The sequence below is a fragment of the Papaver somniferum genome, chromosome 2 (genome assembly GCF_003573695.1).
Source record: "Papaver somniferum cultivar HN1 chromosome 2, ASM357369v1, whole genome shotgun sequence".
NCBI classification, from domain to species: domain Eukaryota; kingdom Viridiplantae; phylum Streptophyta; class Magnoliopsida; order Ranunculales; family Papaveraceae; genus Papaver; species Papaver somniferum.
The window spans coordinates 74,654,195-74,681,883 of NC_039359.1; the positions used below are offsets into that span (position 1 = coordinate 74,654,195).

A 27,689-nucleotide genomic window follows, 5' to 3' on the forward strand; every position below is an offset into this window, starting at 1 on the left:
TCAATATAGGAGATAAAGTGGAAATAGACTTTCAAAAGTGATAGATGCGTTTCACTCTCCACATACCTTTTTTTGATGAAGTTCCACAAGATCCCCTTAGTAGTTCTTCGTCTTCAAATGATTAACGTCGTGAAGTCTAATACTCAACTACACAATCTATGTCCTAGTCCGAGACATCTAAAAATAGGCTAGAAATCAAGACTTATAATTTTGATCACTGACATTGACAAACATGCTTGAGATAGCAACGCATGCGAGTTCGACCGAGCAGTGCTCTAACAAATAGATTTTTCTGTGTGAGACAGATTGGTTTATCAAGTCTTCGACTTTGGGTCGTAGCAACTCTTAGTTGTGGGTGAGATCAGCTAAGGGAATCAAGTGCGTAGAGTCCTGCTGGGATTCTGAGACGTAAGGAGCGCAACTGTACCTTGATCAGTGTGAGATTGGTTAGGGATCAACTGCATTCCAGTCCAAAGTTAACTTGGAGTAGGATAGTGTCTGTAGCGGCTTAATACAGTATGGTGTTCAAATCTGGACTTGAACTTGGGGTTTTTCTGCATTTGCGGTTTCCTCGTTAACAAAATTTCTGGTGTCTGTGTTATTTCTTTTTCACATTATATTTGTGTATATAATAGAAATATCACAGGTTGTGCGTAAGTTCAATCAATTGGGAATCCAACCTTTGGTTGTTGATTAAATTGATTGACACTTGGATATTGGTTTTTGATACCATCCAAGTCGTTTCTTATAATAATAAGGCTCACGGATTTTTATCTGTTTGATTTGCTGATTACATTAAGAAGCAGAGATATAACTCTTTGATATACTTTTCATATGATTGAGTCTCACTGTCTAGTTGATTCTCTTGAAAGTATATTGGAGTTAGTCCATACAGATTGCTAAGCAAAATATTGGGTGTGGTTTTTAGACCCCCGCTTTTCCAGACATCTCTGATGTGTATGTGATGCTGCAGACTGGCGTCTGTGATATGTCTGTGGTGCTGCAGAATTTCATGGAACTGAAGACAGAAGCTGTGGTGTGCTGTCAGTAGGAAGAGGTGCTGTAGAAGAAATTTTTTAACCTGGCAGCATGGACAGGTTATTGTCAGAACTTGTCGTCTCATGCTCACATATAGGAGTGTTGTTCGGTAAGACTGCAGGTAGCATCTGTGACCTGTTGTGGCCTATTGTGGAAGTTGCTGACGCACACGTATGTAAGGAAGTTGCTGGAGTAGGTGAGCAATGAACATCAGGTGGTGATACAGGGACGCCACTAATGGTATTGCTGAACAGTGTTAAGTGGTGCAGCTGGAGATGATACTCGACACAACTCAATTGGATTTGACCACATATTAACATTAGAGTCTAAATGAGACAAAACTGTAGGAAAACTATTAAAAGAAGATGGTGAAGAAAATACATGTAAGGGCGACGGAGACGGAGGTAGATTGGCAGGGGCAACAACAAAAGGGAACTTGTCTTCAATAAAGACAATGTCGCGAGACCAGTAAACACGACTAGTAGGTAACCGGAGACACTTATACCCTTTGCGATCATCACTATAACCAATAAAAACACAAGGAGAGGAACGCGAATCCAATTTTGTGCGACCATAGGGTCTAAGATGTGGAAAACAAAGACAACCAAAAGTGCATAATGATAAATAATCCTGCATATGATTAAAAAGTAATTCATAAGGGGATTTTAAACCAGTTGGAGCGGAAGACAATCTGTTCATAAGAAAGGTAGCTATAAAGAAAGTATCCCACCAAAAGGATAATGGAACAAATGCTAGAGATAGTAAAGTAAGACCACTTTCAACAACATGAAGATGTCGACGTTCTACTAAGACATTTTGTGCGCAAGTGTGAGGGAAAGAGAAACGATAATGACCGTCATTGGCTTGTAAAACTTTAATAAATTTTCGATATTTACCACCATTATCGGACTGAAACACCTTATTTTTAGTGTTAAAGATATTTTCAACATTTTTAGAGAATGTAATAAAAATTTGCAACGCATCAGACTTAGCATGCATAAGAAATATCCATATATACCGACTAAAAGCATCAACAAATAAGATATAATAATGATAACCTTCATTGGATAAAATAAGAGCATGTCCCCAAAAATATGACACAATCAAATCTAAAGGATGATCATAAACCATAGTAGTAGATTGAAAAGGAAGTTTATGACTCTTATTCTCTAAACATGAGGAGAAAAACGAAAAATTGGAACTGGAAACTGGAAGACAATAACGATGAACAACTGATTGAAAAATACGAAGCATTGGATGACCTAAACGGGTTTGATGCCAAGTTTGAATAGAAGAACGTTAACCAACAAGAGTTGTTGGACTGACATGCTGAAGAGTGTATAAACCATCACGAAGTTGTTCCCGAAGTGCTACCTCCACTGTAAGTCGATCCTTAACAAGGAAAAAATCATCACAAAATTCAAAAGCCACATCATTGTCACGACAAAATTGAGTTATTGAGAGAAGATTGTGAGACAAATGTGGAACATGAAATACATTAGAAAGTACAAACTTACGGGTAGGAATTTGTAAAACAACATTACCGGTATGGGATATAGAAATATTTTACCACTAGCAGTTTTAACCTGATCAGGCCCGGTATATTCGTAATGAGTTTGAAGATTACCCAGATTATTTGTCATGTGATTTGTTACACCACTGTCAAGAAGCAAATCATAGATATTTATAGGATTGTGGGTAGCCGTATATGCAGCACGAGGTCCAGACGGTGAAAAGTGACTTATACCACCTCTTTTAGGACCATTCTTTGGTTGTGTACGACGCGGGGGATAATAGTTCTCATCATAACGCTTCCAACAATTTCTTGCATCATGATAGGGTTGTATACAAATCTGGCAGAAAGTAGCTGGGGGTTCCATTCTTTGTGAGAGGTACATCACTGGGACGATTAGTACACACAATATTTGCTTCATGTGGAGTAGGAAGAAATTTGTTTTGAGCATTAACACGAAGATCATAAGACAAAAATATGGATTCAAACTTATCAATGGTAATAAAACTCATAGTTGTGATCAGAGAACTAACAATACTCTCATAGGATGAATCAAGGCCTTTGAGAACATAATGACAAAATTCAGTACTAGAAATTTCATAACCGCTAGCCGCAAGAGAATCAACAACGTTGCGAACCGATTGTATGTAGTCATCCATAGCTAAGTTTACTTTTCTAATGGTTTGAAGAGAAGACTTTAAGTGAAAAGTGTAGCATCAATTTTAGAGGCAAAAAATTCCTCAAGTTTAGTCCAAACCTGAGAAAACGTCTGGCAGGAGTTCATTTTAGCTAAAATAGGATATGTCAACGATGATAAAATCCATAAAAGTAGAAGCTTGTCGGTTCGAGTCCAATAGAGAAACTTAGGATTTGAAGAAGAGTTTTCAGTTTGAGCCGGTTGGACACTTGATGGAACCATTAACAAAACCTTCAAGACCATAACATTGCAAATAGGGTAAGAAGAAAATTGTTACCATTGAGCTTTTCAGAAATATCTCCATGGAGTCTAGCAAAAGGGATGTCGGTCCAAGAAGAAGAATCCTCATCAGAGATTGTGGGTTGAGGAGTTTTAGATGGTTCTAGAGTCATGATGACCTAAAAAAATATATTGATTCAAAAAGAGAGATTGAAAAAGAGATACAAACACCGGACCTTGAAGGAAAACCAAGGTGATACCAAGTTGAGACTTAGAATTAGGGTGTTCTCAATGGATGAGAAACCCAAAAGAAAACTTGTATATTTATATCTCAAAGATTACAATCGATATTCCCTTGGATACAAGGTATATAAAGGTATACAAGATATGATCCGGGGTTAGCTCAGTTGGCCAGGAGTCTGATTCTCAAGTAGGAGGTTAGCAGTTCGAGTTTCCACTCAAACATTGGAGATCTCGTGTAATTATTACTAACTTACTGTGGGGAAGGGGGCCGAGTTTACTCAGGGGGGGGAGTAAGCTGGTGGCTACGCAACCAGGGGGCAGGACATGCCTATGTTGTTACAAAATATTTTCTATATAAAATGCAAGATATAACTAAGGAAACCAGAAACATACGTGACTTAACTATTCACGTATGTTATATGTCTAACATTTAGCTTAATGTTAAGTCACGTCTGTTATATGTCTAACATTTAGCTTAATAGTTGCTCAAAAAAATAGACCAAACGTCATACAAGTTGACTATTCCACGGAAAGGTGCAGTCAGGGTCGAACTCAGCAAAAAGGTGCAACCATATGCGAATTGGACTCATCTCGACCAGGTGAGTTAACTAAACCCGTTTTTGTCTAACCTACCCTCCTTGGTCGGGTTAGTTTATTATCCCTGGTTAGGTTAGGTAATACGGGCGGGTGTTGAGATGAGTTAGGTTAGGTTATATATACCATATCTCTTCTCCAAATTTTGTCTTCATTTTCCGTTTCACCATCTTCATATGCAAGTTTGCAGAGTCGACACCGGTGGATATGAATTCATCAAAACCAGATGGTACATGTATGTAGTTCTGCATACCGTATTTCGTAGGGTTCTATAAAATAAATAAGGTACCTTGCTAAAACTATCGTATATATTTAGATGGGTTTCTATCTATTTCTTTGAGTATCATCATCATGTCGTGGACTTATTGATCAACGAACATCTATGTTTTTTTCTTAATCATATCATCAGTTTTGATTCTTATAATCTTATGGGTTTATGATAAACCACCTTTAAATCGATCATCTGGGTTTGTATAAGCAAGGGAATTAGAAGCATTTGCAAAATAAGGTACTCACTATAATTAGATTTTTATAATTCATTTTTGATATTAGTATTTAGGTTTTTTTAAAGAACCTTAGATCTTTGTTCTTATTTTAGAATTTGCTTGTTATGATTCTAAACAGAAGTCACCTTCCTGCTACCACCAGAATATAAACATGCCCATTTAAATTTATACTGCAATATAATAACATACCAAATTTATTTAGTGCGACCTTCATAAATATGGTACCCAGTTTATTTTATACGACCGTCGACCTACTTCATTACGTTTTCCAATTTGATTGCTTCCCCTTAGTATATCTAGCAGCTAATATCAATTACCACATGAATTTACATCACAATTGGTTATTCTTTATTTTATGTTCTTGTTTGGTAGGCAATTGTTGAGTATGAATGTTACTGGAATCTTATCACCAAGCTCTGTCGATTCTCTTACTTGGAAATAATGTAAGTTCAAACCACCGATGCACCCAACAAACAGTTGCATATGAATGGTGTCACATGATTCTTTTGCTACCGATTAATGCTTTTTCATTTTATTTTTGGTTGGGGGGGGGGGGTTCTCTTGTTCTCTTTTCTGATATAGCTAGCTTCGAGGAATTATGGGCTTTGGTGGGAATTGCTCCTTCAAAGGTATGGAGTTTGTTGTGGTTACATTACGGGGTTTTAGTTTTTTTTATTTACATCAGTAGATATATATTATGTTCTTTATAAGAAGGGTAGTATACCTTTCTCCTTGTTGTATGGTTATTGTTAACACTCCTCCAAGCTCAATTTGAGTCCCTAATTGTCATTACCGATTCTATTTGTTGTGTGATATTACCAACCAATAACATAAATAGAGCCAGTTTTGGCTTTTTTTTTTTTGTCGTTAGCCCTTTGTTGTGTGATTTTACCAGCCAATAACATAAACAGAGCCAGCTTTGGCTTTTTTTGTCGTTGGGGCCAACGTCTTATTTTTCCCTTTCTTTTCTTTTTTATTGATTACTCTAGTTGTTTGTTTATAATGAAAAAGAAATTCAACTAATCCTTTCATCCACTGTTATCTCGCAGTTTGAAAAGATCGCTTTGAAAATGATTTATGAAGATAGGATGAAGGGATCCATCGGTGATCAGGTATGAACTTCTCTTAATGATTATAGATTGCCTTGTACTAGTAAGTGTACGTAGACCTATTTATCTGTATTATACTTGGTACCATGTATTACAAGTCCGAGTATTTTTGATTTACTTTGCTGTATTATACTTGCAAGTAAGACAATACAAAAATTACGAAAGACAATACAAAAATTACGTGCAAGTAAATTCAGTTACTTAATTTACTTTATTGTATTGTAGTTTTGATTTACTTAATTTACTTTACTGAATTTGAACATACATTCTGGTGGAGGATTGATGAGTTTGGGGTGGTAATTGGTGAGTTTTATAAGCCAATAGTTCCCTCAGTAACGGGAAATGAGGCTACGTTTTCTTTTATCATGATTTTAGGGATGGGTAGAGACATGACCTTGTTAAGAACATGTAGGGGCAAAGTTCTTAGTGGTAGGATAAGTAGAAATTTGAATCATAAAGTGTTAATATGTGTATTTCTATTAGCTTCGAGTACTAGTGCTTTCTTGGGATTCGGTGGAATAAGTTTTGACTGCATCATCTTACTGTATGAGCATTATTTATACAACGGAATGGTTTACTATGTTTTTTTTTCTTTGAACTATATCAGTTCAACTCCCTTCTTTACTGACAAATGCTTCAATGTTGTTATAAGTGCCCAGTAGCAAGTTTAATATATATTTCTCTTTGATATATATTTCTTTCCAATATATATTTCTCTTTGATATATACCCCTTTTCTCATTTATCTGCATCCAGGTAGAGCTTTCAATACATTAGAATATGAAAGCATTCGATAAGCGCTGGTGATCCTATTGAGTCATGGCTTCATGTGGTTTACTTTACTCGGACGACATTAGTCCCACTCCTAATTTCAATAGGCAAATACTGAGGTATGGATACATTGCAGAGTCCTCATCAAATGCCCTCTTACTATTATTTTCTATAGACTTAAAGTTACCAGCAACGGAGTGCATTAGATATTATGTAAATCACGATACACTTTTCTGTTATCACAAAAACTGTGATATATCTGTGTTGGTAAGGTTTCTTTTTTGTTAAATCCAATCACTTCTTTGTATATATTTTCTTAAATATTTTTTGACTATGTTTGAGCAGCAGATGATGGCTCTTTATATATCTTATCACTATAAAATTTCTCCAAATGATACTTCAAGAAGTGATGTGATATATATTTTCTTCTTCTGGGCTTATACAAACTGTTCAAAGGAGGTGATGCTGAGCTTTCAATTCTTGGAAGGGCTGGGGCATGTGCTGGCATGATTTCTACCTCGTATGTTCCAAAACTTGCTTGTTTTATTTTCTTTTTCTTTACTTTGAAAGGCTTGGCTGGCTTTCTTTTCTTTGCCATTAACTTTATATATTTAGGTTGACTTGATGTCCATCATACAAGAGTTATTACTTCAATCACTCGTTAAGGTTTGTCGATCTTAGGACTTGATGATTTCATTGAACAGTGAAATCTACAACTGCCATGGAATCGACCAGGAAAACCAATCAGTTGATGGAAAGAGAATCCCTGACAAAGTTTCCAGCGGCAATGCATAGAGAAAAAAGAAAAGTGAAACAACACGTACCATTCTTGTGTTGCTCGTTTATGTTCTATTTGAGTTATCGGAGCCTTCGCATCCCTTTGTTGGAGGTGGATGACAAAACAAAAAGGTACTACTCTTAACATTTAGCTTTGAAAAGCCTAAAACATACAATTGTCAAGTCTTTGCCAGAACATGAACTTACAGTTCAGTATGGAACCAGGAACACAAAAGAAAGACATGACGAAAACTTCACTATTCCAGAAGGACAACGAATCTTCGGATCCAAATATGCTTACTGCATATAATCCAGATCTTAATTTTTTTGAAATATGAGACTCTAGCTATTGCTACAAACAATTTCATTGGATCTAATAAGCTTGGTGCAGGAGTTTCTGGTCTAGCATACAAGGAGATTCTTGTTCTTGGACGTTCTGCTTAACATTATAAGCTGGCAATAACTCTACCTGCTTATTTTTAGGGAACGTTAGCGGGCGGGCAAGAAATAACAGTAAAAAGGCTCTCGAAGGGCTCTGTACAAGGTCTAGAAGAGTTTATTAGTGAAGTTATAGTGAGCTTAAAAACTCCAGCACCAAATCTCGTTAGGTTGTTGTGTGGAAGGGGATGAAAATATGCTTATATACGAGTACATGCCTAATAAAAGCTTTTATGATTATCTTTTCAGTATGAGATTTTTTAACAATTTTAGTCACTCGAGAAATTCGGACAAAAATAGTTAACCTTTATTTTGTACGACCATCTGACTCAGGTGCCCATTTTAATTTATACTGCCGACTGTACCAGTTACCCATTTTATTCTATACGATTGCTTGAACAGCATATCTAATTTATTTTATACGGTAGCTATTTGTTGTGTACCCAATTTATTTAACGCAGTCGTTTTTGTTGTGTACCCAATTTGTTTTATACGACCATATGGAAGACGATGTGTGTGTTTTAGGTAACATTTAAGGTTGCGTGGTACCGTAAAAATTCTTATAATACAAGATGAATCTGCTGATTTGTGGCACATAAATTAAATAGGTAGCGAGAAATACATTAAAATGGGTGCATCGAGGTATTATATATACTCAGTCCGAATTTTAGGTACTTTTTATTTGAAACACTTAGATTGTACAAGGATGAATACAGATAAAAAATGATCCGAATAGTTTCGTATTTCTTGCATTGCCGACTTCTACATGAAAATGTAGGAATGTCATACTACCCCGTACATCTACAGAAGTAGGCCTACCTGAATATACGTGTAAATGGTTGGAACGGTGGTGGTACTAGTTGAATGATCGGGTACCTGACTGAAAAACTGTATAAATAACTCTAATTTAACAGATGTACTGCATAAATAACAACATTGTCAAATCCAAGCTCTATTCACTGGATGCTTTCAGACTTACAGTCCATGCAGACCAATGCAAATACCATCATACACAAACATACTGACTTTATTATTTTTTGATGCAAAGAATTTTTAAGAGAAAACTAAAAAATTAGAAATGTCATCCGGAGGTCCATCTGACCAATCTAAAGACACATGAAATTTCCTACTTAATTTAGCCGGGCAATCATCTGGTTTATTACCGTTTCTATTTAAGAATATAAAGTTTCATTAAGTTTCTCTGCAGTATCTACAAGGACATCTGAGTTCGGCTGTGAGATGGTGTTGACATTTCCAGCATAAAATTCAATTATTCCTTTCAAGCCTGTCTCCATCAATACATCCTTTAGCTCTAGCTCCCAGCACTAATTTACTGCATCACTTATAGCTATGCATTCTGCATTTAATGCCTTCCCTGAATCTCCAATAAATTTGCTCTGCACCTCCTAAAGACACCTGCAAAATCTCTAATTTTTAATCCTATGCATGCTTGTTCATTAGCTTTAGTAAAAGAACCATTATCCGCTCAAACTGTATTTTTTTATATTCATTTTAGAGAGTGGTTGTTCTTAATATGTCCTGGCTTTCTAGCGAATGACTACATAAATAATGTTGCAGTATACGCGCATAAATAATGATGGTAAAGTAACAATGTAGTACCTGCATAAATAGTGCCGGGAAAAAAATTGATTACCTGCAATTTTAATTCATACGACGTCTTACAGATGTGTAGTAGCATATTCTCGACTCGGTTGTAGAAAGGGAAAGAGATGAGCAATAATGGATTTCACATTAGTCGGTTGTTGACATGTTGTCCCTGTATCCATTTCAAATCCAATATATCATAAGCAATCTAAGTTAGTTCTGGGTTACCTAAATTTTAGGAAAAACAACTAATGATGAAGGAAGATTAGGACCCCAATCTGGTGAGCAAGCCTGAAATATGAGAATCTAGTCTTTACTTTGAACATTGCACTTAAAAAAATTTGTATCTTAAGGCAAAGACAGAGATAACATAGTAGCAACTCTACTTCAGCAGGAAAAACGTACAATAGATCACATAGTACAAGGATTTCTAGTATTACAAGTACTTGCAAAATCAAAAGTAAAAACCTGAATCCAAAGATATGAGAGCGAAAGTTCATGTCACTGGCAACTCAAATAAATCAGAAACAATGTAGTGTGTATGAAGGTTTGCTTTACCTCATACTGCCCAAGTCTTTACCATTTCCATGGGATTGTACTTGCACTACCCATGTCTAAATTGATAATCCCCTTGAACAGAAGGATCTCTATCCCTGAAGTAGAGACGAAAAGAACATAACAAACTGCATCATTATCATACTTTGCATTACTCTTCATAGTCTAAAGTTAAATCTCAAAATATACATTGACATCCATAAAAAAAACATTCGAGTATGAACCTCTGTAATAGTAGCACAATGTTTTTCCAGAAAATGGGTTTTCAATCAAAAAATAAAAAGTAACAGCATTAGTATCAATGAACTGATCTTGGCTGCAACAATTTAGTTGAAAATAGACTTGGTATATGACAATGATACAAATTAGATCACTATGGTATTAATTGATTTTTTATCAATCATATGTTCTTCATAATATCTGAATCACCTGAACAATTATGTTTATCAAACCATAATTAAAAACAACTGATTCCACATTACACTGAAACCCTGTAATTTTGATTACACATGCAACTGGAAGAACCCTACGTATCAATGGAAACACCCTAAACCCATTTGACCTAATTCCCAATGGAGAAACAGAAACAAAATAAATCAAACCTGTCTCAAGATAAGTGATATACCATGAACTGATTGCAGTTTTCTAATTAGTGATATACCCTATGTTTTATACTTGCAGTGATATACCTAAGTGTTACAGTGCAAATGTTTAATAAACACTATCGTAATTAAATCTGTTGGAACCTTCGTTCCATACCAACCCAACTCAAATTTTGAACAATAACGGTAGTAGTTCACCATCAATTGGACAATTGGATTAAGTTAAAACCATCTTCCATCCATTGATTAGCACCCAGAACATCTTGGACAGAACTCGACAGAGTTGGAGAAGAAACTGGATTTCTATAAGAGAGTTAAAACCACCTGTTGATCAGCTTATCTCGCAGGATGAAGGTAAACGGAATGTAGATATGTTAAAGATGTTATTTGATGATGATACTGTCAAGGATATCTGTGACATAAGAATTCCAGACGAGGGTAAAGACATTTTAAGATGGAAACCGTCTTATAATGGTTTTTTTAGTTTTAAAACTGCCTATAAGGCCATTATGGATGACCTTCATAGTCATGAGATTGTTGTTTTTCCATGGAAAAAGTTCTGGAGAATGGATATTCCACGGAAAATCAAGCATTTTTTATGGAAATGTGTCCAAAATTGTCTGACTGTTAGGAGCAAACTAGCTAGGTATGCTTCCAATGTAACTAATACTTGTCCTTTGTGTGATTCTTGTGCTGAAATTGTTAACCATTTGTTATTTGATTGTCATGTTTCTAGAAATCTGTGGATAGCTGTTGATCCTAATTATGCAGGCCTACTTAATGGTAAACAGATTAATGAATTGCTCACTGGATGGTTAGATAGTAATAACAATGGAAGTACAACTATTCCTACATGCATCAGAATTGTCAGTTTTACTTTATGACACATTTGGAAACTTAGATGTGCTGTAGTTTTTGATAATGCAAGTGTTAATATTATGAATACTGTGAGTCTCATCAATAGAGATATCTCTGATTGGGTAAGTAATTCTCAGAACCTTAGAACTGTCTCTCCTAACTCAATTACAGGTCGAGATAGATCACATTGGCAACTGCCAGAAGAAGGATTTGTTAAAATTAATTTTGATGGTTCTTTTGTCAAGGAAACTAAGCATATGGGTATTGGACTGACTATGTTTTCTGTAACAGGATCATGTGGAGGTGCAGTTGCAGAAGCTGGGATAGGTCAAGACGAGGAGCAAGCGAAAGCTCTTACTGCATTGGAAGGAATTAAAATGGCGCAAGGAGCAAATGTACAATGCCTGCACTTGGAAGGATATAGCTCCAATGTGGTTAAAGCTATTAATGGGGCCAATGGATTAGTTAAATGGACAAATAATAATATTATCCGTGATTGTAAAACTCTTCTAAGGAATTTTCAGTCTTGGAAAAGCACATATGTGCATAGGGAGTCAAATGAGGTTGCTAATTATCTGGCCAAAAAAGCCAGAACAACTAGAACAAACTCAAGTATGTTTTATTCTTTTCCCAGTTGGTTTAAAACTCTCGTAAGAGAAGAGTTGGATGTTACGATTTAAATCTTCCATAAAATTTATCTTTCCAATTAAAAAAAGAAAAAAAAAAGAGTTAAAACCACCATTTCCTATCAAGTATACCGACCAAACCTGTTTGAATCTAACCTAACTAGAGAGTATTTAACTTAACTCGACTGTTGAGGGCAGGGTTGGTATGAATTGGATCAACTAAGTGGACGGGTTCAGCTGAGTCCAACTCGCACATGGTTGTTAGGTTTTTGAAGAGTTGGAATGTGAGCGAACCTTTCCGTGGAATAGTCAATTTTCTTGAGGTTCGCTCAAAAAAATAGTTATGATAAAAAGGAAAAGGAAACGGTTGTGCTGGAACTTAATTGAGCAATTCCTTATTATTATTATTATACCGAAGGCTTTGCAAGGCAAATTGATTCGGTAAGGTCCTTCAGAAATTTTCAATATTAATCAGCAAATTGAAACATCATGATACGAGGTCACCATATGAGCTCCTTAAAGTTCCCGGATTCTGTTGCGGTGCCAACCCCTATTTCCTCTATTACACTTAGCTTATTTGTTTGGTATTTATTTTCCTTACGCAGTTTCCTAGTTTAACAAGTTTCTTTAGTTAGTTTGCTTTCTTATCAAGTTTGTTCAGCTATATATAGCTCGACCCTAAGCTTGTAACTTATCAGTTAATCAATATTAAGAAGTTGTTACGTAAATTCTCAAAGGCAGAGGCTGCTCGCCTAGTTCAAAGGGCTTTATCTTTGTTTTTGAGTTCTTTTGCTAGCTCATCTCCAATGTAAAAGTTTAGAACCCTAACACCTGGATCAGAGCAGGTCGATTCACATTCAATTTTCACCCAATTTTTTTCTTTCTATAATACAACGGGTCATGATTATACAGAGAACCTTAAGTCAGTAAACGAGAGTGTGACTAACCTGGATAAAACAGTTGATGACTTCATAAAGGCCATGGCAACACAAAAGCTTGAGGAACAAGAGTGTAACAAAACCAAGAAAATCTATAAGCGTCAGCAACGGGAGGAAGAACGAATTGCTCGTAAGCGGGAACTCAAAGAGAACAACACAGTTCTAACAACCGCTCTCACCACAGCAATAACATCTGCTCTCACCACACAGCTGACTCAAACTACCACCACTATCAATACCCAACTTGATGCTTCACTTCGTTCAGTTTTTGCTGATTATATGCCTCAGCTGAGTCAAAATAATGGCCATGATGCTCCTCCACCTCCACCCCCAACTGGTGGTCAACCAATCCCTGCCAGAGCCAATACAATCAATCTAAAGTTCCCTACCTTTGATAAAGATGATCCTGATTGATGGATCTTTACTGCTGATAAGTATTTCAGTGTTCACCAAGCTGATGATGCTCTTAAAATCACTATTGATGCTTCTAGTCTGAAGGGTGATGCTAATGTGTGGTATCGTTGGAAGCAAACTGAAGTCACCATTGTGACATGGTTGGAGTTTTGTGCTCATCTTCGTGCACGTTTTGCACCTGAAAAGTTTGTCGATGCTCGTCTGGTTATTAGTACAATTAATCAAGTAGGTACAGTAAGGGAGAACGTACCTGTTTTTGAGAGGTTATTGAATTTTGTTGATTTTCCAGATGATTACTTGATCAGCTGTTTTATTCGTTCTCTCAAACCTCATATTGGTAGTGTGGTTAAATTGCTTGCACCACAAACTTTGAATGAAGCCTTTACTAAGGAAATTCATCAAGAGGAATCTTACGCAACAGTTACTAAGTTTAATACACGCCAACCTTATCGTCCGCCTCCACTTCGAAGTGACGCATCAACCTCTACCACTCCAATCAAGAAGCTGACACTTCCTCCAGGTTATAAGAAGCTTACATGGGAAGATATGAAAGAAAAACGCGAGAAAGGTATTTGTTTCAATTGTGATGCTCCTTTTAAATCTGGTCATGTTTGCCCTAATAAGCCAAATTCTTTGCTTTTGGAGATGCATCCTACTTCTGTTGAAGATGTTGTTGAAGTTGAGGATATCACAGATGACCAACAAATTCATGAGGATCCTCCTACTCAGGAATCATCCCCAGCTATTTCTTTGAACTCACTTTTAGGATCTACATTTCCTAATACAATGCGAATTACTGGATATGCAAAAGCTAGACCCCTCACAATTCTTTTGGATTCAGGATCTACGCATAAATTTTTGCATCCTAGCATAGCTAAGAAATGTGGCTTTGTGGTTTCTTCTACTACTGATGCTTTACGTGTAACAGTGGGTAACGGAGGTCATCTTGAAACTAAGGGTATTTGCACTATCCCTATCAACTTGAAAGGTACAGTTTTTCATATTGATTTCCATCTATTATATATTAGTGGTTGTGATGCGTTTTTGGGAATCCAATGGCTTCGAACATTGGGAGTTATTACTTGGGATTTCGGAAAATTGACAATGCAATTCAGCATTCAAGACACTATCCTAACATGAACTGGAAATCAATCATCATCTATAATGATTATGGATGTATCTCTCATGCAACGTTTATTATCTACTGAGAATGATGGATTTCTGTTAGAACTAGTTGCACTAAATACTTTTGCCGCCAAACAATCATTGTCGCCTGGAATTCAGCAGCTGCTATCAAATTTCAGTGATATTTTTTCTACTCCAACATCACTACCTCCAGAACGTGTTCAAGATCATAAAATTTCTTTACTACCAGAAACTGGACCTGTGAATGTACGTCCATACAGTTATCCACACTTTCAGAAAGACGAAATTGAGAAAATCGTAGATGAACTGCAACAAGATGGGTTTATACGGCCTAGTTATAGTCCTTTTTCTTCACCTATTCTTATGGTTCGGAAGAAAGACGGTTCGTGGCGCATGTATGTAGACTACCATGCTCTTAATAAGATAACCATCAAAGATCGTTATCCAATCCCAGTTGTAGACGAATTATTGGATGAATTGTATGGTGCATATTTATTTACCAAGCTGGATTTACGATCGGGTTATTACCAGATTTGCGTTCATGAAGCCGACACTCTAAAGACAGCTTTCTGTACGCATGATGGCCATTATGAATTTTTGGTCATGCCCTTTGAATTATCCAATGCACCAGCAACTTTTCAGAGTTTAATGAATGAAATATTCAGGCCTTACTTACGCAAGTTTGTGTTGGTTTTCTTCGATGATATTCTGATATGTATTAAAAATTATGATACTCATATTCAACATCTAGAGATGGTGTTTGAGATATTAAGACAGTATAAATTATTTGTTAAGGAATCCAAATGTTCTTTTGCACAAAATTTTGTTGGTTATCTAGGCCATGTAATTTCGTCTGATGGTGTTTCCGTCGAACCAGAGAAGATAGAATGCATTCTTTCTTGGAAGATTCCTTCAACAGTCAAAGAACTTAGAGGTTGTCTAGGCTTGGCTGGCTATTATAGAAAATTTGTGAAAGATTTTGGGAAACTTAGTGCTCCTTTAACTCAACTTCTTAAGAAGGATGCATTTAAGTGGACAGAAGAAGCAACTGCTGCTTTCAAATCATTACAACATGCTTTAACTACTACGCATGTTCTTATGCTACCTGATTTTTTAAAAGAATTCTATTTAGAGTGTGATGCTTCTGGTGGTGGTATTGGTGTTGTATTAATGCAATCTGCACGACCTGTAGCTTTTTACAGTAAGCCCTTATCTGGTAAGAATCTCAACTTATCTGTTTATGACAAAGAAATGCTTGCTATTGTCTCTGCAGTAAATAAGTGGAGACCCTATTTGCTTGGTCGACATTTCAAGATTTATACAGATCATAGAAGTTTGAAATACTTTTTGGATCAACGTCTTTCTTCCATTGAACAACAGAAGTGGGTTTCAAAATTATTGGGATATGATTATGAAATCATTTATCGCAATGGCTCAACAAACAAAGCTGCAAATGCCTTGTGTCGACTTGTTAATCCACAATTATTGGCAATAATTGCACCCATTTTCTCTGGCGTAGATGACATTATTGTGGGATGTCATAATGATCCAGCTTTACGTGCATTAATTGATCAGTTGCAACTCAACCCTAATAGTAAACGTCATTATTCTTACGTAAATGGTGTGATGCATTATAAAGGAAGAATTGTGGTTGTTTCTTCTTCAGAATGGTATAAAAAACTTCTTCATGATTTTCATTCTACTCCATTGGATGGTCACTCTGGTTATTTGAGAACTTTCAAGCGACTGCAGCACAATTTTCACTGGTATGGCATGAAACATTCAATTAAGGAATATATTTTACATTGTGAGACTTGTCAACGTAATAAGACAGAAGCTGTGGCTCCTCCTGGCCTTTTAATTCCTCTTCCAATACCTTTTGATGTTTGGATTGACATCTCTATGGATTTCATAGACGGCTTTCCACTTTCTCATGGTAAGACTTCCATCTTGGTAGTTGTTGATCGTCTCACCAAATATGCGCACTTTGTTCCATTATCTCATCCATATTCTGCAAGCACCATAACTGATGTATTTGTGCGCGAGGTAGTGCGTCTACATGGAATGCCAAAGACCATCACAAGTGATAGAGACCCTATATTCATGAGTAATTTTTGGGAAACTTATTTTACAATGCAGGGCACACAACTATGCAAGAATTCAGCTTATCATCCTCAAAGTGATGGCCAAACAGAAGTGACAAATCGTACACTGGAGTGTTATCTTCGATGCTTTGCAGGAATGAAACAAAAAGGTTGGTTTAAGTGGTTAGCTTGGGCCGAGTGGTGGTATAACACCATCTATCACTCTGACATTAAGATGACTCCATATGAAGCTCTTTATAGCCGCCCTCCACCAGTAATTTCAGCTTATTTACCTGGATCAACCCCTATGCATGATGTGGATTTGAACTTACGTGCCAGAGATCACACAATCAAGCTGTTAAAGTCTCATTTGTCTGTTGCACATGATCGAATGACGAAATATGCTGACTCCCATAGAACTGACCGACAATTTTCAGTTGGTGATTTTGTTTATCTACGTCTCCAACTTTACAGACAGATAACAGTTTCTAATCAGTCTTTTTCAAAGCTATCACCCTGTTTTTATGGTCCATTTAAAGTTCTTGAGAGAATTGGAACTGTGGCATATAAACTGGACTTTCCTAGCATTAGTAAAATACATCCAGTTTTTCATGTATCTCAATTAAAACTGAAGTTAGGCACTACTTCTACTGTTGAAGCCTCATTGCCTGACATTATTGATTATGATAAATGGGAGCCGGGAGAAATTTTGGACAGGCAGATATATAAGAAGGGAAACAAAACTGCTACAAAGTGGTTGATCAAATGGAAGGGACATTCCAGAGATGATGCAACTTGGGAAGATGCTTATGATCTTGTTGCCCGCTTTCCACAATTAGAGGCTTGAGGACAAGCCTTGTTTTAGGCAGGGTGGGATGTTGCGGTGCCAGCCCCTATTTCCTCTATTACACTTAGCTTATTTGTTTGGTATTTGTTTTCCTTACACAGTTTCCTAGTTTAACAAGTTTCTTTAGTTAGTTAGCTTTCTTATCAAGTTTGTTCAGCTATATAGCTCGACCCTAAGCTTGTAACTTATCAGTTAATCAATATTAAGAAGTTGTTGAGTAAATTCTCAAAGGCAGAGGCTGCTCGCCCCAGTTCAAAGGGCTTTAACTTTGTTTTTGAGTTCTTTTGCTAGCTTATCTCCAGTGTAAATGTTTAGAACCCTAACAGATTCACCGAATGGGTCGATGATTTTGGGTACTATATGTTGACCCTTTCTACCTTTTGCATAATACGAAAGGGATGATCTTGAATTCCTCTTTCCAGCTTGTGGTGCTCTATGTTCTCAAACTTAATTTGATGGAAGGATTAAGGTAATGATTCAATGTTTTCTTTTTGAGCAGTTAAAATGTTGTTTGGAGATCGAGCGCAAGGATTGACATCTTTTGCTTGTGAGTCCCATCATTGCATAATGTTTATATCTACTTTGCTGCTACAGAGAACCTCAAAGCTGGTCCTAGAAAGGTTTTTTTTTTATCGCTGACTAGATGAGTCCGAAGGCTATTAGTCGAATGCTGAAAATGTAACCTATCTATAAGATGTGCTGCAAGCTTCTCACTGTCAAGTCTTTTTGGTAGTACAATTTTTTTTTGTTTGAACATCTACAGGTGCTCCATGTGCGTTCTACCATTGTGTGCTGGAGAGCAAATCATTTCTCATAAAATGACTGTCATTGGACAGTTCTTGAACTGTATGAAAGAGCACACCTATAGGTACTGCTAAATTGTAGTCCATTAGTATTTAGCTCCTGTTACCCGCTAAACTGGTTATGCGTGTTCAAAACCAACCTTGATTGCGATTCCCAACAACTTTTCTATTTCAGTCTCCTCTTTTCAGCTTCAGATCCTTGTTTGTTAAGGTCCATACTTCACATTTACAGCACCCTCTCCATTTTGTTAAAAATCTTATTACCGTTGAACAAAAACGAAGTTTCGAAGTCTAGGATAGAATCCACTAGTACTACTAGGAGAGCCTTACGGAGAGCCTGGATCCGCGTTTGGTCTCGGAGTAGACTCCAAAGCTCTTTAACCAAACCGGACCATGGTCAGCCCTTCCTAAAGCCGAAGGTCACGACTTGGCGCGCGTCGCTTGATGAATTAGCATGCAAAGGCAGCGTTAAGCGCTCGTTGATAGCAAGAGAGTGCCGCGAACATCCAGATGTCTTGTGTATAGGTAGTAGCATTGAGCTAGATCCTGACAGCCCTGATTTTGATCAGAAAGATGAGGAACTTAAAGAAAGCCTCCTGATCAAGTTTCAATGTGATGATAGTTTTGAAGATATTGACTCTCACAGCGATGAGCAAATCTGGGTTCCAACAAATTCTCGTTGGTTACGTTATTGTTTGGATATGTCCCAAGTGAAAGCTGCAGAAGCCAACTTTTTTGAAATTTACACCGATGGTTTTTACTGTGAGGATGGAAATTCTGGTTGTGGAGCTATTTTACGAGATAGTTGTCATAGACCGATAGTTGCTAGGTCTAAGGTTATTCCTAAAGAGAAATGTGTCTCACCATTTATCTACAGTTGCAAGGGATTGCATTAGGGGTAAAACTTGCCAAGAAGTATAATGCTTTTCCCGTCTATTTCCACTGCCCATCTTAAAAAGTTTCTGACTTTGTAAGTTATAATTGGGGATACGTGTTACTGTAGTCGCAAACGGGTAACTGTCTTAAATCAGTGCAAAGCTTGTTCGTTACAGCAGATGTGTATAGACGACCAAAAAGACCGTGATGAGGCTTTTGAGCTCATTATAGATACTTTATCCGAGCTTAAGAGTTTTGGTATTCCTTGGTTCGATGTGCCCAGCAAAAGAAATGAAGCTGCGTATTTGGTGGCACAGCTTCGAGAAGATAAGGAGTTGAAACTAAGGGGAATCGGTGAGTGGGAAAAATTATGGGCATTCTCTATGGAGAAGTCTTTGGTCACTTTTTCAAGTAAGCTAGTACGTGCGTTCTTAAGATTACTGCTGCATGTACGTCCGCCCTATGTTATTGTTTACTATTCGTATTTAGTTACTGAAACTATCAGTTGTTTAGAACATGATGACCAACCAACGGGATATACTTTGAATGTTCTGTATAGACCAAGCAAAGTGAAGTTTCTAAGAAATCCTAGCACCGATGATATTGGCATATTGCTGATGTAATTTGTGGAAAATATGATGAAAGGGTAAGTCAGTAAGAATATCTTTGAATTGGCCTTCCTTTTCCATCCCATGCAAATAGCATGGCCACTGACAAAACAGAATTGCTGATGATCACATTGTAGTAGTACTTATTTTACCAACAAAATTTGAAAACTACCACACAAAAAAATCATTATTATCTTCCGATTGATATTAGCTAGCCCATAAACTGATACAGGGTACCCAGAAAATTAAGTCAATAATTCTACTAGTACTTATTTAACAAACCCATCTTTGTTAAGTTCATAATTACTAAGCAATCCAAAAATAATCAGATGATGAAGAAGGATCAAATCCAAACTCCTTAAACAAACTGTCATATTCCTCACCACCTCCGCCACTACCATTATCAATAGTAGCATTATCACTAGACCATGTTGTGGATGATGTAAAGTAATAACAATTAGGATAGTAGTGGTTTGAAATTGCTTGAGATGTTGATGATGACTCAATTTCATATATTGGATTTGAATCTTGTTTTTGATTTTCAGAACCAAAATCTAGTTCTGCAGGTGAATATGAGAAGTCACTAACTCGAACGTGATTGTCCATCACTGGAATACTAGCATATAGGTTTGTTAATGGAGGTGGACTTGTTAATGAAGGTGACAGTGATACAGATGAAGTGAGTTGTTGACGAATTTGGTTGTTAGTATTGAGAAGATAATTTGGTTTGGGTGGTGTAGTAGTAGCTGGTGCCATGAATTTTTTCTTCAACTTAGTGTTCCAGTAATTCTTCACATCATTATCTGTTCTTCCTGGAAGCTGTGAAGCAATAATAGACCACCTAATTACATGTATAAAACCTATTATCAGACTCAAAAAACTATTTATCTATTCATTCAAGAACAAGTTAATAAATTTGTTAAATTGACTTGCCTGCTTCCAATATTTTTGTAAAGAGTGCAAATTATATTATCCTCTTCTTCAGAGTAACCTCCATGTTTAATGTCCGGCCTTAGATAGTTAAGCCAGCGTAATCGACAACTCTTTCCACATCGCTTAAGTCCTGAATTTATCAAAGAATGTGTAAATTAACCAAGAAAAATGTATGTACGGCAGACACAAAAAATTGAAAGTTGTTGGCTTGAAAATGCATAATATAAGAAAATTCTTAAGAATTGATGTCCGGAGATGAAAGGGTTTAGAGATAGAAAGAGATACCAGCTTTTTGTGGTAGAGAAATCCAGTTACTGCCAGTTCCATGTCTGCGTATATAATCCTTGAGAGTTGTGTCTTCTTCAGGAGACCATGGTCCTCTCTTAACACTAGCTTTATCACAACATGGAGCTCTGCCCATTTCGCCTTGTCTTTCTGCAATGACAAAGATATCTGATGATTTACACTACTACTGACCAATACCACAACCAATAAAAACCCTTAAGGAAGTGCCAGAGTCCAGAGATCATGTAAAGTTCAATGTCTCTGTTCAAGCATTTAAAGAAAGGATTTTATAACTGTGCTTGACAGATAGAGATAGAGTCTCTTGACTGCGTCAAATTTCCAACAGAAAGGAGTACTTTGTTCGTACACTGAGTATCACCACCCTTTAGAAGAATTTTTGATAAGGAGTTGAAAGCAGAACCAGAATTGGACTTTTGGTTCTACATTCAGTACAAGTACATTTGAGCTGGAGTGAGTTATGAATTGAACAACTTTCTCTTTTTGCTGATAATCCTAATTGCTCCGGAGGACCTTTCGTGTAAGTTCGCATCCAGTCCAATAAATTTTCCGCTCAAAGATGATTTAGAGTGTCTATGTAGAGATATATCCACGGGCATACACCAAAATAGAAGTGCATCCTGACCCTGTCACACGACTCCTTTGATTCTCACCAACTATGCATGAGGTTTTAATGCATGTTGATTCACAAAAGAGAAACTTCATTATATCATGTTATAACCAAGGCCATGCATGACCTAAGGGAAGTTAGCATTTTCTTCTTAGGAAGACTACGTAGAGATTGTTTTTTGACTTTTGACTACATATAAAATCACCAGTAAGGACACGACTCAGATTTGGTTCACACAAGATGCTGACATAAAAAACATAGTAATGGATTTGGAGCCATACAGTGTGAACGAGATCGTCTCCTTTGAACTTCAGTGAACACGCACTTCTGGTATGTGGTATCGTACTATTGTGTACGTGAACCAAGGCATTGTTGGTTTACAACAATTTCTTCAAAGGAGCTTGTCACTTGTTGAGGAAGTTCTTGATCACTTTGTTTCACTCTAAAGGTGATCAAATGTAGAAGCTAGACACTTGTCGAAAATTAGTGCATCTTACTATCATGGTTTCTAGAACATTTTAGAGAAAGTGCTTTATTTCCTACTTGAGATGGTTTCCTATTCAAAGGAGACTAATACTTGGGAATTAAGTTTGTGATTCATATATATAAGAATGTCTAGTGTATGGGTTTAACTATGGAATTCTCAATGAAGCTGTGAGGGATTCCATCCCACCTCTTGGGGTGGTTATCTTGTGGGAGTTTTCATGGTGGTCTAGAGAAAAGGGTGGCTCACATACGAAGGTGTTATTGTATTTGTTCTTCGGAGATTTTTTATTATAATTGAGAGAGTCATTGCAAGTGGACGTAGGCACATTGCCAAACCACTATAAATCTTGTGTCGTAGTGTGTTTTTGTTATTTACTTATTCTTGCTATGTTTGTTTGCTTTGCTATCTACTCTCCTCTATACCTGTTTTCTGACATGGTATCAGAACTAGGGTAGAGAGATAAAGTAGAGAGGAAAAAAGCTATGCAAAGTTTGGTGATGTTATTGGCTGAGATGAGAAGAAGACGTAGAACTTGTTTGTTTGCAGCTGACTCGGCGTCTGAATCTGAGTCAACCCCTGACTCGGACCGAGTCAGCAGTCAGACCGTTTGTTTTCCATTTTGAGTCAGATCTGACTCGACCTCTGACTCAGACATAACCCCTGACTCGGACTCATTTGAGTCAGGTAACAAAATTTCCCTGATTCATGGGACCAAAACACTGACTCACTTATTTCCGAGTCAGATGAGTCAGATCTGACTCAAAACAAACATATCGACTCAGATTCAGATGAGTCAGTTGATTTCACTCAGATCCAGATGATTCAGATCCAGACGACTCAGATGAGTCAGGAGTAAACAAACATGGTGGTAGTCTAGTCTGAAGAAGACGTACTCTAATCTGGTGTTGCCTGATAAGCAATGTTCCAGTGTGTCGTCATCAGGGTACGAAGTCAGATGTTGGTAAGAATAATCGGAAGGCATAAGTTCTATTTCCAAGTTTATCGTCGTAATATCTTATGTTGCTGATCCAAGATAAAGAAAGAAAAGATGTACAAGTCATGGCTGGTTGCAAAGGATCGACGGTCTGTTTAAGAAGCTGAGATAAAACAAGGAAGAAGTTAACGGACATGAAGCACTGAACCGAGGCTATTATGCCAAGGGTTATGACGTGAATCTAAGTTCGAGTTGGTAAGGATTTATGAGCAATTAAAAAAAAAAAAGACGGTTGCTGGCTGCTAATATGAGTTTGTGAGAATCAGTAATGGAGGAGAATTGTGTTGATGTGGTGGTCTAAGAGGTTCAAGAAGAACAGGGAAGAAGATAGTCGATGTTGTTGATTGTAACGGAGATGATGATGCTTCCGAACTGAACAAGATGAATTGGGACAAGTTTGAGAAAAAAATAAGTAGAGCCTATAAGAAGAATTGTCAATGGATTTGACACTGTTGATGTCGGTAAAGATAAGTGATGTTGCATCAGTATGGTGAGGATCCGGGGTGCTGAATAATGAGCTCTTGTTTCCCGTGGTCTCTTGTGTGGTTGTGTTCGAAGGAATCGACTTGTAATAATGCGGGAAGGAAGAAGGGTGACAGAACGGAGGAGATTGATTTATGCTGTGAAGGACCAAGAATATAAAGTGGTTTTTGCTGCCATGTTCAGTAGTTATGAAGAATATAGCCGACAGAAGAATGATGGTTTTGTTTGGAAATGATGTTCGAAGTTTGAGAAAGCTAAGACATAAAGGAACTGGTGGTATATAGATCGTTGAAGACTGAGTTATTTGCACTCGGAAACTCAGTGAGATTTGAGAAAGAAGATTCGTGCCATGGCCCATGGTATAATGGTTGTTAACGAAATTTTCTTTTTGGCAAGGAATAAGAGGTGTTCTCGGCATCCACCAGAGTTGTTTGCCAAGGGAAATTTGGTACCAGTTCAAGTCATTTTTCAAGCTATTGTTTCTGAGCACTAAAACAGCTTGCAAGTAAAGTTGTTGCAGTTTTTTGTTTTGTGGAAGTATGACTTAGCCTATATCATAGATGTGTAGTTGTTGTTTTGGGTTCTGAATTTTGCGAAAGAAGGAGCAACTGCTTGCTGGTGATTTGGTAGGAGATGAAAGAGATGTGGAAGTTACCAGTACTGTACTTTCAAAGTAGAGCAAGCCTTTTAGGCAACCATAGTGATGATAACTTTGGCAGAAAGCCCCGTCAAAGTAGAGGAAGCCTTTTAGGTAATCACACTGGTGGTGACTTTTACGGTAGTGTAACAATTGTGTCAAAAGCGTGGCAAATGCTGTAAAGGCGTTACTATAGTTACAGTTCTGACAGTAGCGTAGCTGATGAACAATTGTGACAGGAGTAACTGAAGACAGTCGCAGTTGAGACATGTGTACTTAAGAAGAGAAGAAAGTTTTGTGAGTTGTGACTCTTCCTGAAGTAACATGTGAAAAGAAGATTGAGATGTGAGCAGTTTCGAGAGACGCACTGGGTGCTATTGAACTGCCGGAGATATATGGGAGTACTTTTGAGGATGCACCTTATAGTGCTTTTTATATCGGAGTGTTTTGAGGATGCACCTAGTAGTGCTTTTGAAATTATTTGAGGGATGCAAATTCTTTGAGGGATACATCTGGGATGCACCTAGTAGTGCTTTTGAAATTCTTTGAGGGATGCAAATTCTTTGAGGGATACCTAGTAGTGTTTTTTGAAATTCAGAAGATATGGGCGAGTTTAGGAGGTAACATGAGTTCTCCTAAACCGGGGAAATAAATCTGTTTGGGAGGTAACATGAGTTCTCTTAAACCTGAGAAAGAAATGGCTATCAAGACATAGATATGCTTGTGAAGCAGATTTGTTGAGGATAAGTTAAGAGATAGTGTAACTGGAGAAGTGATTTGTTGGAATAAGTCAAATGACGAGTTCTAATAGTGTGGTGACAACTAAAATGCCAATGCGACTTGAATATTGTGAAAATGTCTAAGTTGGTAATCTTTACCGTAAGTATGCGCTAAGGAGGGGTGTCGAAAATTAGTGCATCTTACTATCATGGTTTCTAGAACATTCTAGAGAAAGTGCTTTATTTCCTAGTTGAGATGGTTTCCTATTCAAAAGAGACTAATACTTGGGAATTAAGTTTGTGATTCATATATAAGGATGTCTAGTCTATGAGTTTAACTATGGAATTCTCAATGAAGTTGTGAGGGATTCCATTCCACCTCTTGGGGTGGTTATCTTGTGGGAGTTTTCATGGTGGTTTAGAGAAAAGGGTGGCTCACATACGAAGGTGTTATTATATTTGTTCTTCGGATATTTTTGATTATAATTGAGAGAGTCATTGCAAGTGGATGTAGGCACATTGCCGAACCACTATAAATCTTGTGTCGTAATGTGTTTTTGTTATTTACTTATTCTTGCTATGCTTGTTTGCTTTGCTATCTACTCTCCTCTATACCTTTTTTCTGACAACACTAGGCATTGGATAAGATTGAGCATTGACCTATATTTTAAGATTTTGTCAAAAAATAACCGAGAAGCTATGTTGTTTCTTGTGATTTATACTCTTCTGCGGACAGTTCTATTTTCGATGAGAACTACACTATCACCACAGAGATCCTTGAGCAGCCTGTTGGTTAAACTTCAACATAGAAGTCACTAATAAGCTGGTTAGGACAAGATTAGGAAATTGATGTAATCCTAAGGGAATTAGAAGTCATCTAGTTCTAAGAAAAGGAAAGACATGTAATAAGGTAATAGGATTAGGAAAAGGAATTCATATTTCTATATATATATGATCACCAAAGTTGTGGTTGATCATATGAGCAAGATTAGAGCTTGTGTTTAGTTTTGAGAGATTTTCTAAACATCAATAAAGAGAGTTGTCTTTATATAAGTTAAGTTTCATCTTGCAGTTGCCATTACAGCCATATAGTTTTCCTTATCGATGCTGAATCCCTAAACCCTCAAGCTGACGTACGAGTATCCTTCTTAAAAGTAACAAGACAAAGAGTTAGTAGTAAACAAGGCCACACCGAATGCAACAATCACCATTATTTTGGCCTTGTTAATTGTCTTGCTGGCTTGACAGAAGCGGAAATAAATATTTTAAATTATTATTAAGTTATTCCAAGATAATTATTGAATAAAAAACAAAAATAGAGAATAAAAATATAATTTATCGAAAGCATGATATCATCGTGATTAAGCCTCGTCTAACCAGGTAGGTTGAATCCAACTGCAGTTTGATCTTTCCTTTCTATTATGAAATTTTTTCAAAGAGTGTTGATTACTCCCAACAAAGTGATACCTACACGTATCAAGAGAGTAGTATAAAATCCTTTCCCCATGTAATCTCGGGAAGTAGATTTTATTCTCCATGCAACTACGTGGAGCGACTGTCGAGAAACTGGACGTGTAGCTGATGAACAATGCATGTTTTCCCAAACTGTCCAGTTTTACCCAAGCCATCTCCGAATCATCCAATCTACAAATATTTACCGAATTTCCACTCTGGCCAACATTCACTAGTAATAGCTTATCATCACACTCCACCAAATAACTTGGATAAAAACCACTGAATTGTTTCAACGACTTCGAAAGTACTTTCCAACTGAAATAGCCCGTCACACTGAAGACCCCTAACAATCCGTTATAGTCTAAGCAGTAGAAATCACCTTTATGGTAAACTGGATTGTTAATACATGGCATAAATTCGTGCAAATAATCGCCTGTAGATTCACATCTGGATTCGCTTGTCGATTCATACATGAATTGACGAGTAGTCCAACCAGTTGCACTCTTTCCTGGTCCAGTGACCAAGAAATTAATATAAGATTCTTCACCATTTCCTGGATTCCAATTGGAGATGGCAATGACGAGGAGCAAGGTGAAGCAATTGCTACTCTGGAAAGCATTAGATAGGCTAAAGCCAAAGCAGTTGATGTTCTTCAGTTAGAGGGTGACAATAAAAATGTGGTTGCTGCAATAAATGGGAATGCTAGGTGTGTTAGCTGGACAACAAATTCTGTTATCCAAGAGTGTTTAGTTTTGTTGAAAACATTTCAAACCTGGTCATGTCAATCAGTAAAAAGAGATGCAAATAGTGTGGCAGATCTCCTAGCCAAATACGCCAGAATTAATGACCAGTGTGAATGGTTCAATGATCCTCCAGAATTCATTATAGAATCACTGGAGAGAGACATGTCTACTCTGTAATACACTAATTTTCATAAAAAAAAAAATGACTACATAATCCGGAGAAGTCGGTAAAGACGAGAAGGATATTCCACCAAGTGTATAGCCATACGGTAAATCTGGAAGACGAATGGTTTCTCTTGTAAAGGGATCATAAAAGAATATAATTTTCTTACCTCTAGACAACAGAAGCCATCCGTTTTTTGAAAAACGGATTCTAGCACCTACAAGCAACTGATCAGACAATTCCATGAGGTACTTGTCATTATTATGCATCGGGTCTACCATATTGCAAATGGTGTC

The 27,689-nt window shown here is 37.0% G+C and overlaps 2 protein-coding genes and 2 long non-coding RNA genes across 4 annotated transcripts; 1 reads left to right on the top strand and 3 right to left on the bottom strand.

The window, feature by feature from the left end:
* The first annotated feature begins 5,308 nt into the window (after nt 1-5,308).
* On the top strand, nt 5,309-8,239 carry LOC113353544. Its single transcript, XR_003361364.1, has 6 exons — nt 5,309-5,439; nt 5,860-5,922; nt 6,675-6,808; nt 7,035-7,209; nt 7,394-7,598; nt 7,692-8,239. It is a non-coding gene; the product is annotated as an uncharacterized LOC113353544 (long non-coding RNA).
* Nucleotides 8,240-9,154: 915 nt separating this feature from the next.
* LOC113353545 lies at nt 9,155-10,220 on the bottom strand. Its single transcript, XR_003361365.1, has 3 exons — nt 10,068-10,220; nt 9,559-9,681; nt 9,155-9,320 (listed from the first exon to the last, which is right to left on the bottom strand). It is a non-coding gene; the product is annotated as an uncharacterized LOC113353545 (long non-coding RNA).
* A 9,952-nt stretch (nt 10,221-20,172) lies between these two features.
* On the bottom strand, nt 20,173-21,220 carry LOC113351404 (transcription factor MYB36-like). Its single transcript, XM_026595394.1, has 3 exons — nt 21,085-21,220; nt 20,800-20,929; nt 20,173-20,707 (listed from the first exon to the last, which is right to left on the bottom strand). The coding sequence occupies exons 1-3, from the start codon at nt 21,218-21,220 to the stop codon at nt 20,173-20,175; spliced, it is 801 nt and encodes a 266-aa protein (XP_026451179.1).
* A 151-nt stretch (nt 21,221-21,371) lies between these two features.
* On the bottom strand, nt 21,372-27,674 carry LOC113351405 (F-box/kelch-repeat protein At1g57790-like). The gene is made up of 3 exons (XM_026595395.1): nt 27,441-27,674; nt 26,652-27,095; nt 21,372-21,524 (listed from the first exon to the last, which is right to left on the bottom strand). Exons 1-3 carry the CDS (start codon nt 27,672-27,674, stop codon nt 21,372-21,374), a joined length of 831 nt encoding a protein of 276 aa, XP_026451180.1.
* Between the last annotated feature and the right edge of the window lie 15 nt (nt 27,675-27,689).

Bases quoted from the DNA above. Each gene is read 5' to 3' on its own strand.
- LOC113351404 (XM_026595394.1), bottom strand. From the start codon at position 21,220: ATGGGCAGAGCTCCATGTTGTGATAAAGCTAGTGTTAAGAGAGGACCA. The intron at 20,930-21,084 runs GTATCTCTTTCT...TGATAAATTCAG, and splicing joins TTCTCTACCACAAAAAGCTG to GACTTAAGCGATGTGGAAAG. The intron at 20,708-20,799 runs GCAAGTCAATTT...ACATGTAATTAG, and splicing joins TACAAAAATATTGGAAGCAG to GTGGTCTATTATTGCTTCAC.
- LOC113351405 (XM_026595395.1), bottom strand. From the start codon at position 27,674: ATGGTAGACCCGATGCATAATAATGACAAGTACCTCATGGAATTGTCT. The intron at 27,096-27,440 runs GTAGTCATTTTT...AATGCTTTCCAG, and splicing joins TACCGACTTCTCCGGATTAT to AGTAGCAATTGCTTCACCTT. The intron at 21,525-26,651 runs GTAAAACTGGAC...TACTGAATGTAG, and splicing joins ATGATTCGGAGATGGCTTGG to AACCAAAAGTCCAATTCTGG.